Here is a 13,267-nt window from a genome sequence, read left to right on the forward strand (position 1 = left end):
TTGACCTACCACACTTCGAAAAAGGTTCAGGCCAAGGTTTTGCATTTCATGCCTGCTTTCTTCTCATTAGCAATTTACTAGAAAACCCCATGAATACCAATGAAAATACTTCAATTAATAAAATCTTCTTTTAAAGAATGTTTAATTGCGGGATAGAATTTAAGTTATTTTACTGCTATGGGAATATTAACTGAAGAGTCTAGACTGAATTGGCATGTCAAAGGGTCAAAGTCTGCCCATGGCTTTACAAAGTCTAAGAGGTGCAGTGAAGACATAAAATACTATTTTTTAATACAATGGCCCTTTATTCCTTTTTGTGATGATTCAAGTCTTATTACACAGGAGTGACTGTCTCTAGAGCTAGACAAACTGAAGTATTAAGACAAAAAATGCATATTAATTATTATTGTTTTCAAAAGATTTTTTAAATTTACTGTTTTACAAAACAACAACAACAACAACAACAACAACAACAACAACAACATCATCATCATAAACCCCACATGAACACCTGGGATATGTTGGCTTTCACGTTGGTTTATGGCTTCAGCTTTTTCCAAGTGTTTCATCTGTCCTGTTCTTGTCCAAGTTCTCAAAATGTAGTCATTATCCCAAATACAGAAAAAAAAATGGAAGGGTTGTTGTTTAATGCAGTGGTTTTATTTGTGATCCTGCACTGTAAAAACGATAACTAGCAATTGTTGATTTCACTAAAGTTTTTAAATTAAACTGACTTAGAAATAAAACTTTCCATTTACAACCTAAAAAAGCTTGTCTACCCAACAAATTTCTTTCATTGTTGTCCTAACTAAGATTTTCTAGACAGCATAACAAAGATTATCAACTTTTGAGCAGAGTTTCTGAGTCAAGTTGGGAACCAGTGGGAAACCCCGTAGATGACTGGCACATGTGGTCTGAACAAGTTTGAACTAAACCAAACGGACTTTCAACTGAGCCTGAGCAGACCTGAGCTGTGTGATAGTGGTTTACCATGTGTTCTAGACTAAAAACCTCCTAAGAAAATTTGAACCATCGTGGCTAGATTTGGATGTAAATTGCAATTTTTCGACCATTGAGGATTTTCACTTCTGCAGTTGGAGTGTATAATTCTTTTGGACAGGTGCTGGAGCTGCCGACCATTTACCCTAGCAGGTAAGCTAACTACATGTGTTATTAAGATTTTCTACAAGCGCCTAGGCTGCATCCTCCTGAGGACCCGGGAGGATGGAACTAGTAAAACACTGAAAAAGGCCAACTATAGCATTTTTAAGTTATCTAAGTGACTTAATTGACCCCCACCTCGGCTAGCTATCGAGCTGGTGGGTAACAGACGTCTCCGAAAACGTCGGAGCACTTTTGCAAGTATATGTTGTCTTAATAAACTGAACAGATATTAGCAATTTACACAGCTACATTAACGCCTGAAAATATCTTAAAAGTTTATTTTGTGACCCAGAAAGAGTAATATTAAAACTAATTCCACAGATAGAATTTGCACATGCGCAATAAGGATCGGGGAGTCCGATCCGTAACTTTTTTTTCTCATTTTTTTTCTACATTATATTGAAATGTTTCAATATTGCAAACATTTTAAGAGATGCTTATTATAAGGAGGACGTATTTCTCGGACACATTTAGAGGAGTCCACTATGAATTTGGGCAGCCTTCGTCGCGCCGCTGTGTCGTAATCGGGCTACAAGCAGCCTCTGAAGGTTTTAGCTCAGAGTAGTGGCCCAGCGCAAAAAGTAATGTTTAATGTTAAACACTCTGAAATTTAGACAGACATCACTAAATGACGGTATCTCACACTGGCTTTTTACAGCACTTCTGCCATGGTAAAACTTATGAGCTTATTACCCGTTTTGTAACCAGTTTCAATGTTATCTTTGCATGAAAACGTTATGTTAACCTTGACAACAAACTGGGCCAAGCACGCGTTGTCATGGAGACTCTTTCATGGGTCGGTGTAGGATATGTGCGCCAATTATATGACAGTGATATAAGTAACTTGCATATTGTCTAATATTGTTTTTTCACTTTTTCAATAGTCACCGTTTATCCGGTGCAGCACTGTTACTTTAAAGTAATGTTTAAAGCTGACTTGACAGTTTGTCAGCTGGTGTAAGATTGCCTAATGTACTGCAAGTTAATTGTCACACGCAAATTAAAGTTGTACTTCATGCTCTGTATTATAAGATTGCTACATTTTCAGAGCTTTTTACATAATGGGGAAGGAGACAATATTTAAGGAATGATTGTGTGTTGTTGATGTATATTGTGTTACAGATAGTATTATTTTTTATAAAGTTATTGCATTTTTTATCATAGTAACAAAAAAATGTTTGAATTCAAGCTTGCATTTATGTTACATGTCATCTATGTTATCAATCATATACTTGATATAGTAGACAAGTGGTCATATGTAAGTTAATATGATTCCTTACATATTTTTTTCATGATGTCTCTGGTTTTGGCTTGTTGATGTATTCAGCTCCTGCATCTATGGATTCCTTCTGTGTGTTAGATATGGATGTTTTATCCCATTGCAAAAGTGCTTTTGGCAAAATTGACTATGTCTCTTGTGTTTCAGGGGTGGATTTCATGCAGTGCCGATTTTGCAAATTCACAAGCTCCAGTCAAGAGACTCTTTTGAAACATTTCCGCCTTCATCACGGACAAGGTGCACATTGGCCATGCATTCACACAGACTGTGTATGTGTATTTAAAACACCTGGAGCATTACGATCACACCTCTCAAGGTCACACTCAATAGTAAAAATCCACAAAAATTCCACATTTCAGTGTGAATTGTGTGATTTTAAGGAGATTTGCAGTGAGAAAATCTTTTGGAACCATCTTGGACATCATTTAAAGAACCGAGAAACTGTACAATGTCCCTTTTTAAGGTGTAATTTTAAAACAAACATTCGCCCAACCTTCAGTTCTCACAGAAGTCGAAATCATAAAAATTGTACACTTGAGGATTTTCGAACAATTGCAAGAACTGTTTCTGAAGATGAGATAATTGAAAGTGAGCAATCTGATTGTGAAGCAGGAACATCAGCTTATAATTTTGTGAGACCAGATGAGCTTGACGAGATTGTAAAGGATGTGGATAGTGAGACACTTGAACACAAACTGGCATCTCTCTTTCTGTGTATGCAAACAGTGTTGCATGTTTCTCGAGCTGCAACACAAAAGATTGTAGAGGATTTCCATAACCTGCTCTCTTTCTCTAACATTCATACTCTCACCAGTGTAAAAGAAATTCTTTCAAAGCATGAAATAGAAGTAAATGATTGTGTTTTGCAAGACATTTCTAATGCCCTAGTTCAAACTAATCCACTGCTTTTAACAACATCGGAGAAAGGTTCCCTATCTACAGATCACAGAAGGAATATATATTTCAAAGAGCAGTTTTCCGTTGTAGAACCCACAGAGTATCTGTACAACACAGCTCATAAAAACTCTTTTGTTTATATATCTGTCACTAAGATACTTGAGACTTTACTGGGACGGGCAGATTTTTTGGACCAAATTGTATTTAATCAAGAAGCTTTATCTGGACACTTTAAGTCATTTCAAGACGGCAAGTACTACAAGGGCAATAAGTTACTGGGACAACAAAACTTATGTATCAGTTTGGGGTTGTATATTGATGATTTTGAAGTTTGTAACCCACTGGGCACCTCTCGAAAACGTCACAAGATTACTGCAGTATATTGGGTAGTTCTTAATTTACCACCTAGATTTCGATCTAATCTTTGTTCAATTCAGCTTGCTCTCTTAGGTAAAAGTGTGGATGTCAAACAATATGGTTATGAAAAGTTTTTTGAGCCACTGATTAAAGATATAAGGTGTCTAGAAGAAGAGGGAATTTTTGTGGAAGTTGTAAGCCAGTTTATTAAGGGCACTGTATATTGTGTGAGCGCAGATAACCTTGGTGCACATGGTCTGGCAGGCTTTTATGAAAGTTTTACTGTTGACAAGTTCTGTCGCTTTTGTTTGATAAGTCGGGACAAAATTGCAACGACTGAAGTTAATGACTTCCAATTGAGGGGTGTTGATCAACACAATTCATTTCTGGAAGAGCTTAGGCAAACTGACAACCTCCAAAGTGTTAATGGGGTAAAAAGGGAATGTGTACTGAGCAAACATTTACTATTCTTTCACCCAATAACCGGATTTCCTCCAGATATTTTGCATGACCTTTTTGAAGGCGTCATTCCTTTGGAGTTGTCCTTATGTTTAAAAAAGCTGATCTCAAAAGGGTTCATTACATTTGATACATTAAACAACTTCATAAAATCATTTCCCTACAAATATTTGGACAAAGTAAACAAGCCTCAAAAAATTCCAAAAACAAGCTTTGAGAAAGGAACAGTTTTTGGTAATGGACATGAAAATTGGACACTGCTGCGCTTACTTCCTTTTATAATTGGATGTAAGATACCAGAACAGGAGCCAGCTTGGGAGATTTTAATGGACCTCAAGGAAATTGTTGACATTGTTGTCTCAAACAGACTCACTGAGGAAGCATTGTGTTATTTATCTTGCAAACTACTGGATCATCGCTTGTTGCTTACCAGTACCTTTCCGGACTTCAGACTACGGCCAAAACACCACTTCATTGACCACTACCCACATCTTATACGCTGCTATGGGCCGTTAGTGGAATTGTGGACGATGAGATTTGAAGCAAAACATAGCTTCTTTAAAAAGGTGGTCCATGACACTCACAACTGGAAAAATGTGCTGCTAACTCTTTCCTTGAAACACCAGCAGATGATGGCATACCATCTGGATAGTGGGAACCTTTTAAAACCAAAGCTCTATGTTGACAATGTGAAAGTGGTCAGGGTTTCAGAATTGGATCCATCACTCAAGTGTGAAATACAAAAGAAGTACCCTCATCTAGACAGTGTGTCTCTGTCTAAAACCGTTCATCTTTTTGGGACACAGTATGTGGCGGGCATGATTTTATCTGCTGGGCAATGCAGTGGCCTCCCAGAATTCCATAAGATTGTGACCATTCTTGTCAATGCAGAGGAGGTGACATTCATTTGTAAAAGACTGAGTTCCTGGTACATTGAACATTTCAGGTCCTATGAGCTTGTAGAACACACCTGTGCAGACCTTCTTGTGCTGGATCCAGATGTGCTGACGGATTATCACCCTCTAACAGCATACACAGTTGGTGGAAAGCTGATGGTGACCCCAAGGACGTACCTTCTCTATTAAAGCAACTTTATAATGGTATGTTCTCTCCCCTCCACCCTGTCTCCTATTCTGATCTCCCCTCTCACCCACCCTTTTTCTCTCTTTTCCTCTATTGTCCTCTACTTCAAGACTCATTTCCCCTTGCTTTTTCTTTTCTTCTCCACACACTTCTGTCTTCTATCACTCTGCTATCCTCACCAACTTAGCTCTCTCTCCTTTGTTTTCTCCTCATTAAGCATTAGTTTTGTGCTGAATGAATTGAAGGTTTTCCCAAGTGTAGGCCAGTTGAGTACAGTGGCTGTAGAAAATGAAAACTTGGATATAGACTTAAGCTTTATTTAATTTTTTTTTGTGTGTGTGTTTTTTACATTTGTAGACTAAATCATTTGCAAATCAAATGTAGTCAGCAGATTCATCTGGAAAAAGGCAGCTGTATGGTATAGGTGTCAACTGTCTTCTAATTGGGTTTGGCTATTGATTTTCTGCCAACTTTTCTTTCTCCTCTTTTCAGACTTTGTTACTTCGGGTAGTTCTTTCCTCCAGAGAAGCCCGGCGAGTCCAGCTTCCTGAAGTACCAGCATCTGTGGGGCAATTGATTGATATACTTAAAGAAAGACTTGAACTTGCAGGTGACTTCTCACTACAGTTTGAGGATCCAGATTTCGGAAATGCACTATGCAATCTTACAGCAATATCTGAATTACCAGCTGAGCGTGCAGTCCTGCATATAATGTGGAACTGTGATTCATCTACACTTAACCAATCCATTGCTTCAGTGTCCTCTGCTTCAGTCTCTTCCCAGGACACAATAAGTGTTCACTCTGATGATTTCAGGCCTAGCTGGACCGATACTATCCAGATGAACTTAAGGCATGTGTCAGAGTGGCCCTCTCCATTTTCTATTCCCAAGTTTTCACATGATGTTGAACTGAAATTGTGTAAGGCTAATGTGACATATGAAAAATCTAAGAAGGGCCTTGCAGTGACAAGAGACATGAAGATGGAGATTTTGGATAAAATTGCAGAGGCAGTTTTTGAAATTAAAGCCTACCCTGAGAAAGATGAGGTTGAGTCAGTGGCTTCTGCACTGGTTCTCAAATATCCATGCCTGAAGGAGCCAGGTAGCATCACAGGCTACGAGGGATGGAAAGCAAGTATCAAGCACAAACTTGGAAACTACAGATCAAAGCTTCGTCGGGCAGGCTGCAATGAGGTAAATGTAAACAGGAAAAGGAAAGGAGAAGATGAAGCCAGCAGTCCTTTCACCCTTAAAAAGCCCAAACGTGGAGAGGTCAATCATGTCCCAGATTATCCACAGCACCATGATGATTCTACTCTTGAAGAGGAAAGAGTTGCTCTGGTCAGTGAAATGAAGAAGAAACAAAAGAACTTGAAAGTCATACAGCAGAAGATGGCGCTGACATTTTCTCTCAGGCGGAGAGAGGTTGTGGAGTGTCAACCTATGGTATCTGAGGTCCAGGAGAGATGGCCTGGGCTGTTTTCCTCTGAGGAGGTAAGAGTGTCCAAATTTATTTATAATTTAATTATTATTCAAATTGGGCATGATTTATACTAGATGGACTATTATTGAAGTAGTACAGTATTTGCTGGTGTAATCCATTGGCCAACTTTATTATACCTTGTGCAACCACTCCACTCAATGCCCTTGCCAATGTTGCATTGAAATCTGTGACCCATTAGATTATTTGACCTGTCCTAATATTCTTACCCTGAACATTTCTGCCAGTACAAGAAAAGAGTCCCCATGCTAAATCAAAATAGTTCTTCCTGTGAAACAGAAAGTCAATCACATAATTTTTGACTTGGCATGTATTTTTTTTTCTTTTAATGCTGGAAATAGGACTTCTATAGACTGAGATTTTTAGGGAAAGAATACTAAGGCAGATCACATAATCTGATCACAGATTTTAGTGCAACGTAGAACATAATATGTATTTGCATATTGATACTGTTTTTTGTGGAGGGTGTTTCTATTCCTGTGCAAAATGTGTATTCATGAGAGATTTTTGAAGTAGGTTTTGCGGTTGATAACACAGTCAGGCATATAACATGGTGCAGACTGTACAAGGCAGCTACCCAGGAATTTTCTGTGCTGAATAAATGGCAATATTTTGGTTATTGTCTTGTTTAGATATCTGAAGAATTTCATCGGATCACAAGCAAAGACCTCCTGGGGACCTTCAATGCATCCCTCGACAAATTTGTGCCTGGCCTGCTGAAACTATACCGGTCTAAGAAGGGAGCTCTTGGTGAGGACATGGAAGACCTCTTGGATAAACTTGATGAACAAGTAAGTGCTCCTTTAACTGACATTTTTAGAAGAGAGTATACCTTTGTCATAACAGGAAAAAAATGTTGGCTTCAGCCAAAACACATCAATGGAAATGAATGTCATCAGTCATTACTTTGTTTTTATTTGGCGGTATTTTATTTAATTTGTAAAAAGAAAGTAAAATTGTTAAAATGGTGTTTTGTTTTTTTAAGTTTTACATGTTGCTGGGCCTGATCTGTATTTTATTTTCATTACTATAAGAGTTCTGATTTTGCATCGTGTGTAGGTACACCACGTTACTATACTAATTTAAATGCTTGTTTTCCACTGAATACTCTTTAGACATCTGACATTGTGTCCCACCGAAACACAGCAGCACTGAGAGGCCTGCCCATTTTCCTCAGAGAGGATGCAACACAGGTTTTCCTGAAGTGCTTAGTAAGTACAAAAAAGTAATGCAAGAAAAACTAATTGCTATGAGATGTTTTTAAAAGATGATTTAATCCAAAATGGAAATGTCCACTTCCTTAGTGTAGTCCAGATAATTTTATGGTGAGGATTGCAGTTGTCATAACTCTCGCTGCTTTTTTTTTTTGTTGGGGAGCACCTGGGCATTGTTAGTGGGTGTTCAACAGCAGAAAATATTTTTGTACAAAACTCATCACAAGGTTGGTTGGTGAAAGATATTGTGCCGTTAATTAAAGGAAAATAAGCTTTTTCTTTTTAAAACCTCCATGAGTCAAATGAGCATCATGGTATAGAGGTTAAAGTTAAGATCTTTAGAAATGTATTTTGTCTTTAATTTTTCTTAGCTTTCAATAATTCATATTTTACTTTTCTTCTCTTCAGGACACTGACATTTTGGATCCAGTGTTGAACGGTGCATCAGTTGCCATCCTCACCATCCTGCAAGATGACGATGCCAATACTTCTGTGCGAGAACATGCTGTTGTGTTGGAAGGGGACATCGTGCTACATAACATTCCAGACCTCTCTAGTGCCTTGGCATACCTCTTTGGCCTTCTGTATGCCCTCAACATTGATTATCCAAAGCAGATGAGTTATACCTTTGAAGCAATTCAGGGCATCTTTTTTGAACTCGGTGGCTCTCGATGCTCACAGCGCATAAGGTCTCTAAAAACAAAGCTTTTGCTGTGACTGTTAATGGGGAAGCCAGACATGAGTTTAACTTGTTCTTAAACATGTTCAAGTGCATTGTAGAGTCATGTAAAAAAAAAAAAAAAACAGTAGTTCAACCCCTTTCCCTCTATATAATCGTTCACCTGTTACAAAGAGTTGCATATTTAGTGTTTGAACTGTTAAAATTAATTAGGAATAAGTGAAGGAAAGAGGGAGGAAAGGAAGAAGGGAGAAAAGAAGGACCAGTCAAAACAGAATGGTTCATTTTGACCTGGTTGGTCAATATGAAGGTGAAGTGGATAAGTGATTATTTGAAATGTAAATATTAGTCAGATGAATCTGTATTATTGAGAATCAATGGTGAAATTCTGTCTTGTAGGATTTTAAAAGATTTGTTATAGTGTTTTTCACTCCACCTGAAGCATGGAACTGGTATTTTACCTGATAGTTCGCTGTTCATTGATGGTAACACTTCTAATAACTTTTGACTTCTGTAGTTCATCATAGCAAGCCCATGTAAAATGTCAATGTCTGGGTACATAGGCAATTGTTTGTTGCACTACCCTATTTAGTGTGCAATAGTTAAGTTAAGCTTTTACAAGACAGTCAGGGTGTGAACTAAGCTGCTGGACACTTTTCTTTTTTTCTGGACTCTGGAATTTTAATGTCTCTGCTGGGGTGCTCAAAGCACCCTAAAGAAACTGGCAACACGTTTTTTTCTGTTTGTTTGCTTTTTTACTGAAATTCACCCCACTGCCCATGACCTTCTGAAATATACTGAAAGCACTGTTGAAAAAAATAAATACGTTTTTACATACCATTCAGTTGTGCTTTGTTTTATTCTATATCTGTTTGAGTGTTTTTTCAAGTACGATAACAGGATACATTTTTCTTTATTAATATTGGTAAATTTTCAACTCACTGGAGTAAGAATTGTATGATTATTCAACAAGAATATCTGTGTTTGGTGAATTTAGGAATACATGGCCTTGGAGGGAATAATTGTATGTTAATTCAACAGGAATATCTTTGTTTGGTGAAGGCAGAAATACATGGCATTGAAACCAGAATTTCTTTGTTGGACTTACAGGATTATCCTAATTAGGTGAACAAGTAGATCCAAGTTGGCAGAACATGAAAATATTAGTTAAGTCAACTACAGTTGGCACAAGTTGAGAAAACTCAAAAATCTCTTGCATCATGTTGCCTTGAAATTTTAAGTTTTCTCAACTTTTTCTTTTTTACAGTGTGACTATACACAATACTTTTGTAACACTGAGATAAGCTTTCTTTTCTTTTTCTTTTTTCACTCAAACACAATCGGCTCATTCCATTAAAGATGCCAGTGTTACAGTTGATGTGAGCCCAACTGTTGCTTAAGATGCTTTGTTTTAATTGTAAATGTATGACTCTCATAACATCCAGTTTGTTACACATAAAGCCCTCTTGATGTAACATTTAGCCAAAATATTGACTTCAGACTACAACCAACTCAGACAAATGGCTCCACAAGCTTAAAAATGACTAGCAGGTGGAACAACTACATAACTGGGTCCAAAGTGTCAAGAAAGAAAGAAAGAAAAAGAAAAAAGTAAGGAACTTTGATTGTGTAGTTTACTTTACACCTCCATCACTTTGAGTTTTGACTCAAAAAAATCATATTGTGCTGTAGCTGTAGTCTCTTTTCAGCTCAGCAACTTTCTGACACCTGCTCCCTGCCTGTGACTCCATATCATTGCTGGTGTGTGGATTCAAATGTCAAAATGAAAATCTTTGAAAAGAGTTTCTCCTGGTAAATTCACCTGCAAATATGGAAAATCGGTCCCTATATTTACTCTGCTTGTCCAAACCCCATGTGTAGAGGTCCTATGCTCCAAACATACCCTGACATCTCTCCCGATTTTGTCAACAATAAAGTCTCCAAAAACTGGTTTGATTATTTCCTTTGGTTTCTAAACAGGTTTGTGAATATTTATTCTGCAGCTAATTAAACTGTAGAAGTATGATATATGTATGATGCCTGTGTGTTTTCATTTGATGCTAAAGGTTATTTTTAAAAACATTTTCATGTGTTTTACCTGATGTATCTTTGCCTCTTATTTCTCCCTCTGGGTCTTTCTTTACGGTTCGAATCTACCACATTTTTTCTGCACTGATGACACCAAAAGCAGGTCATATCTATTAAACAACGTTCAAGTTTTTTCATACTAATTAAAGGAAAAATGGCAACCGCAGTAAAAACTCTGCTGCTAATTCCTGTCCGATCTTGTGTTTTTCTTGCCTACTGTTGTTATATAACCACTTTGTAATATAATCGTCTTTTTCCTCCTTTATCCTCGATGTTCCTTTATAATTGAATTTTTACATGTCATCAATGAGAGCAGATAAGGCCATGGGAGCACTGAGCTTCTCAGGATTCGTTGAGTCATGTGAGGATACACGCAGAGACAAAGCGACTTGTGAGCATCTGAGCCGCTGTCCCTGAAACATCAGACATGGAGAGACGCCATCTGCCCGGAGAGCTGCAGACGGACAGATTGTACACATGATCAGTACAATCAGATTCAGTTCTCTATGTGTGAGCATCAGCGGGGGCAGCAGCTGGTGCTGAGGGGCAGTCAACATCTGTAGATTCATGTCTATCAGACACTGATGTTCTGCACATGCCTCAATTTTAATGGCAATACAAATGAAACCATGCAAAGAATTTGAAAAAAGCAAAAAACTGAAAGATTACTTTACTAATCCATGTGTAAAATAACCCCTTATCACTTAATTTCCTTTCGCTGCTCAGCTCTCACACAGTGGCTCAGCTAGAGTGGAGCGTGCTTCTGTCCTCTCAGTAAGTGAGGTAGACAGTAGACAGCGGTGAGGAGGGCTGTGCAAAAGCAAAACACATAAATATGCCTGACACCCGTAAACGAAGCGGCATTTGGCAGCAGTTTAAAGACGTTTTTGTCTTGTCTCGACTTTGTCTTGGTCTCGATACCCTCTGGTCTTGGTATTGTCTTGGTCTTGGTTTAGGCGGTCTTGACTACACGTCTACATATTACTTACCACACTTTGACCAGATGGTGATGCTGGCAAATTACATCCAAAAACTATATGTGTGCAATGGAAAGACACATAGAGAAAACAACACAAATATGGTCCACAGGTCCAGTTTAGGTAAATTGTAAATGGATTGGTTCTTATATAGCGCTTTTCTACTCTGAGCACTCAAGGCACTTTTCACAACTTGCCTCATTCACCCATTAACACAAGCACTATTTTCTACTCTCCTATGTAAGTACTCCATCTAACATCCACACACATTCATACTCCAATGGATACACTAAAGAGCAACTTGGAGATAGTATCTTGCCCAAGGATATTTGGCATGCAGACTCCAGCAGAACCACCAACGTTCCGATTTGTAGTTGACCTGCTCTACAACCTGAGCTACAGCCACCCAAAGGTGAAGCCTAATAGACAGCTAGCAGATACAGACACCTGCATCAGGATATTGCTCAATCAAATCAGATTTCCCCATAACTCCAGTATCCAGAAAAAATATAGAGAGTTTTTATGAAGGAGGAAATTAGCTACAGTAATTACTTTTTGTACCTAGCTGTAAATTTGCTTATTTCTGCAATAAAGCTGGACATTTAAAAATGGGAGCCTATGGGGATTAACTCATTTTTTTAGCCTGTCTCAAGTTAACATTTGAGAAAGTGCAGCTTTCTGCACATCCACATTGGCTTTTATGTTACAGCCATGGGTTGGTGCTTGTGTTTGATACTGCAGTACTGCTGCCAATGTGCATTACACTAGAGTAAATCAGACTCCAAAAGGTTTGTGATCCCCTCCAGAAATAAGGTTTCTTTGAATTCAATAAATCCTGCTGTAATCCAAACAATCAAATCCTGACTGAATGCTTCCATCTGACTAAAGGCTAAATTCTGCAAAAGTCTGTATGTTTTTTAATTCCTCACCTGAAGGACTAACAGATAATCGACTCTGCACTGTTATTCTTGTTCCGACTGGACCACCTGCTCTCCTGACTGATTCTCTACCGGTGTTAGAGATACCATAAACAACAGCTGCAGCTGTTTCAATCGAACCCTGTATTCGACATCTAATTAGATGTGACTGTTTTTTCTGGTACATGAAGCCCCCACAGGGACTGTCCCCGGAAGGAGGCCAAGGCTATTCTGCAAATCTCTGAACCATGTCAGTTTTTGATGATTAAATTTGTGATAAGGGCATTGTGCCAGATTATGTTAGGACAAAAAAGCCATTTGGGGTTGAGCTGATTCTGATGTTTGCCCAATGCTTTCCTTCGGTTTTGTAAATTTTGGCCTGCTGCTTCCTGTGATGCTTCAGGGCAAAGACAGAAAGGAATGAAGGGAGACGGAAAGAAAAAAGACAGCCAGACACACAGTGAAACATGAATCAGCTACATGAAATAAGTAAGACTTCAAATAATTTTAAGAGAATTTTGAATGAAAAGGAGCAGTCATACAAGGAAGACAGAATACCATCAATATTCATAATAACCTTGGAAAATAGAATGAAATTGTTTATTTGTGTACCTACAATCGGCACGTTACAAAGATGAAAGGGTGATAAGAC

General features: G+C 38.1%; 2 protein-coding genes across 5 annotated transcripts in view; one reads left to right on the forward strand and one right to left on the reverse strand.

Moving 5' to 3' along the window:
* npy2rl (neuropeptide Y receptor Y2, like) overlaps positions 1-13,267 on the reverse strand; it is a gene marked incomplete at its 5' end in the record, with an annotated part of 52,309 nt that overhangs the window by 19,589 nt on the left and 19,453 nt on the right.
* On the forward strand, positions 678-9,465 carry LOC102309729. Of its 4 annotated transcripts, XM_042215622.1 has the most exons (6): positions 678-1,152; positions 2,591-5,256; positions 5,732-6,733; positions 7,373-7,531; positions 7,856-7,951; positions 8,363-9,465. In XM_042215622.1, the coding sequence occupies exons 2-6, from the start codon at positions 5,254-5,256 to the stop codon at positions 8,669-8,671; spliced, it is 1,569 nt and encodes a 522-aa protein (XP_042071556.1). In that variant the 5' UTR covers positions 678-1,152; positions 2,591-5,253; the 3' UTR covers positions 8,672-9,465. The 4 variants fall into 4 exon arrangements, with proteins under 4 accessions (XP_042071556.1, XP_042071555.1, XP_014185840.1 ...); XM_005950374.3 differs by lacking the exons at positions 678-1,152; positions 2,591-5,256 and having other exon boundaries at positions 5,318-6,733; XM_042215621.1 differs by lacking the exons at positions 7,373-7,531; positions 7,856-7,951; positions 8,363-9,465 and having other exon boundaries at positions 5,732-6,316.

The sequence above is a fragment of the Haplochromis burtoni genome, unplaced genomic scaffold, assembly GCF_018398535.1.
Source record: "Haplochromis burtoni strain Fernald_Lab_line unplaced genomic scaffold, NCSU_Asbu1 Contig_776, whole genome shotgun sequence".
Lineage (NCBI taxonomy): Eukaryota > Metazoa > Chordata > Actinopteri > Cichliformes > Cichlidae > Haplochromis > Haplochromis burtoni.

Coding starts and splice junctions, on each gene's coding strand:
- LOC102309729 (XM_014330354.2), top strand. CDS start 2,482: ATGTATTCAGCTCCTGCATCTATGGATTCCTTCTGTGTGTTAGATATG.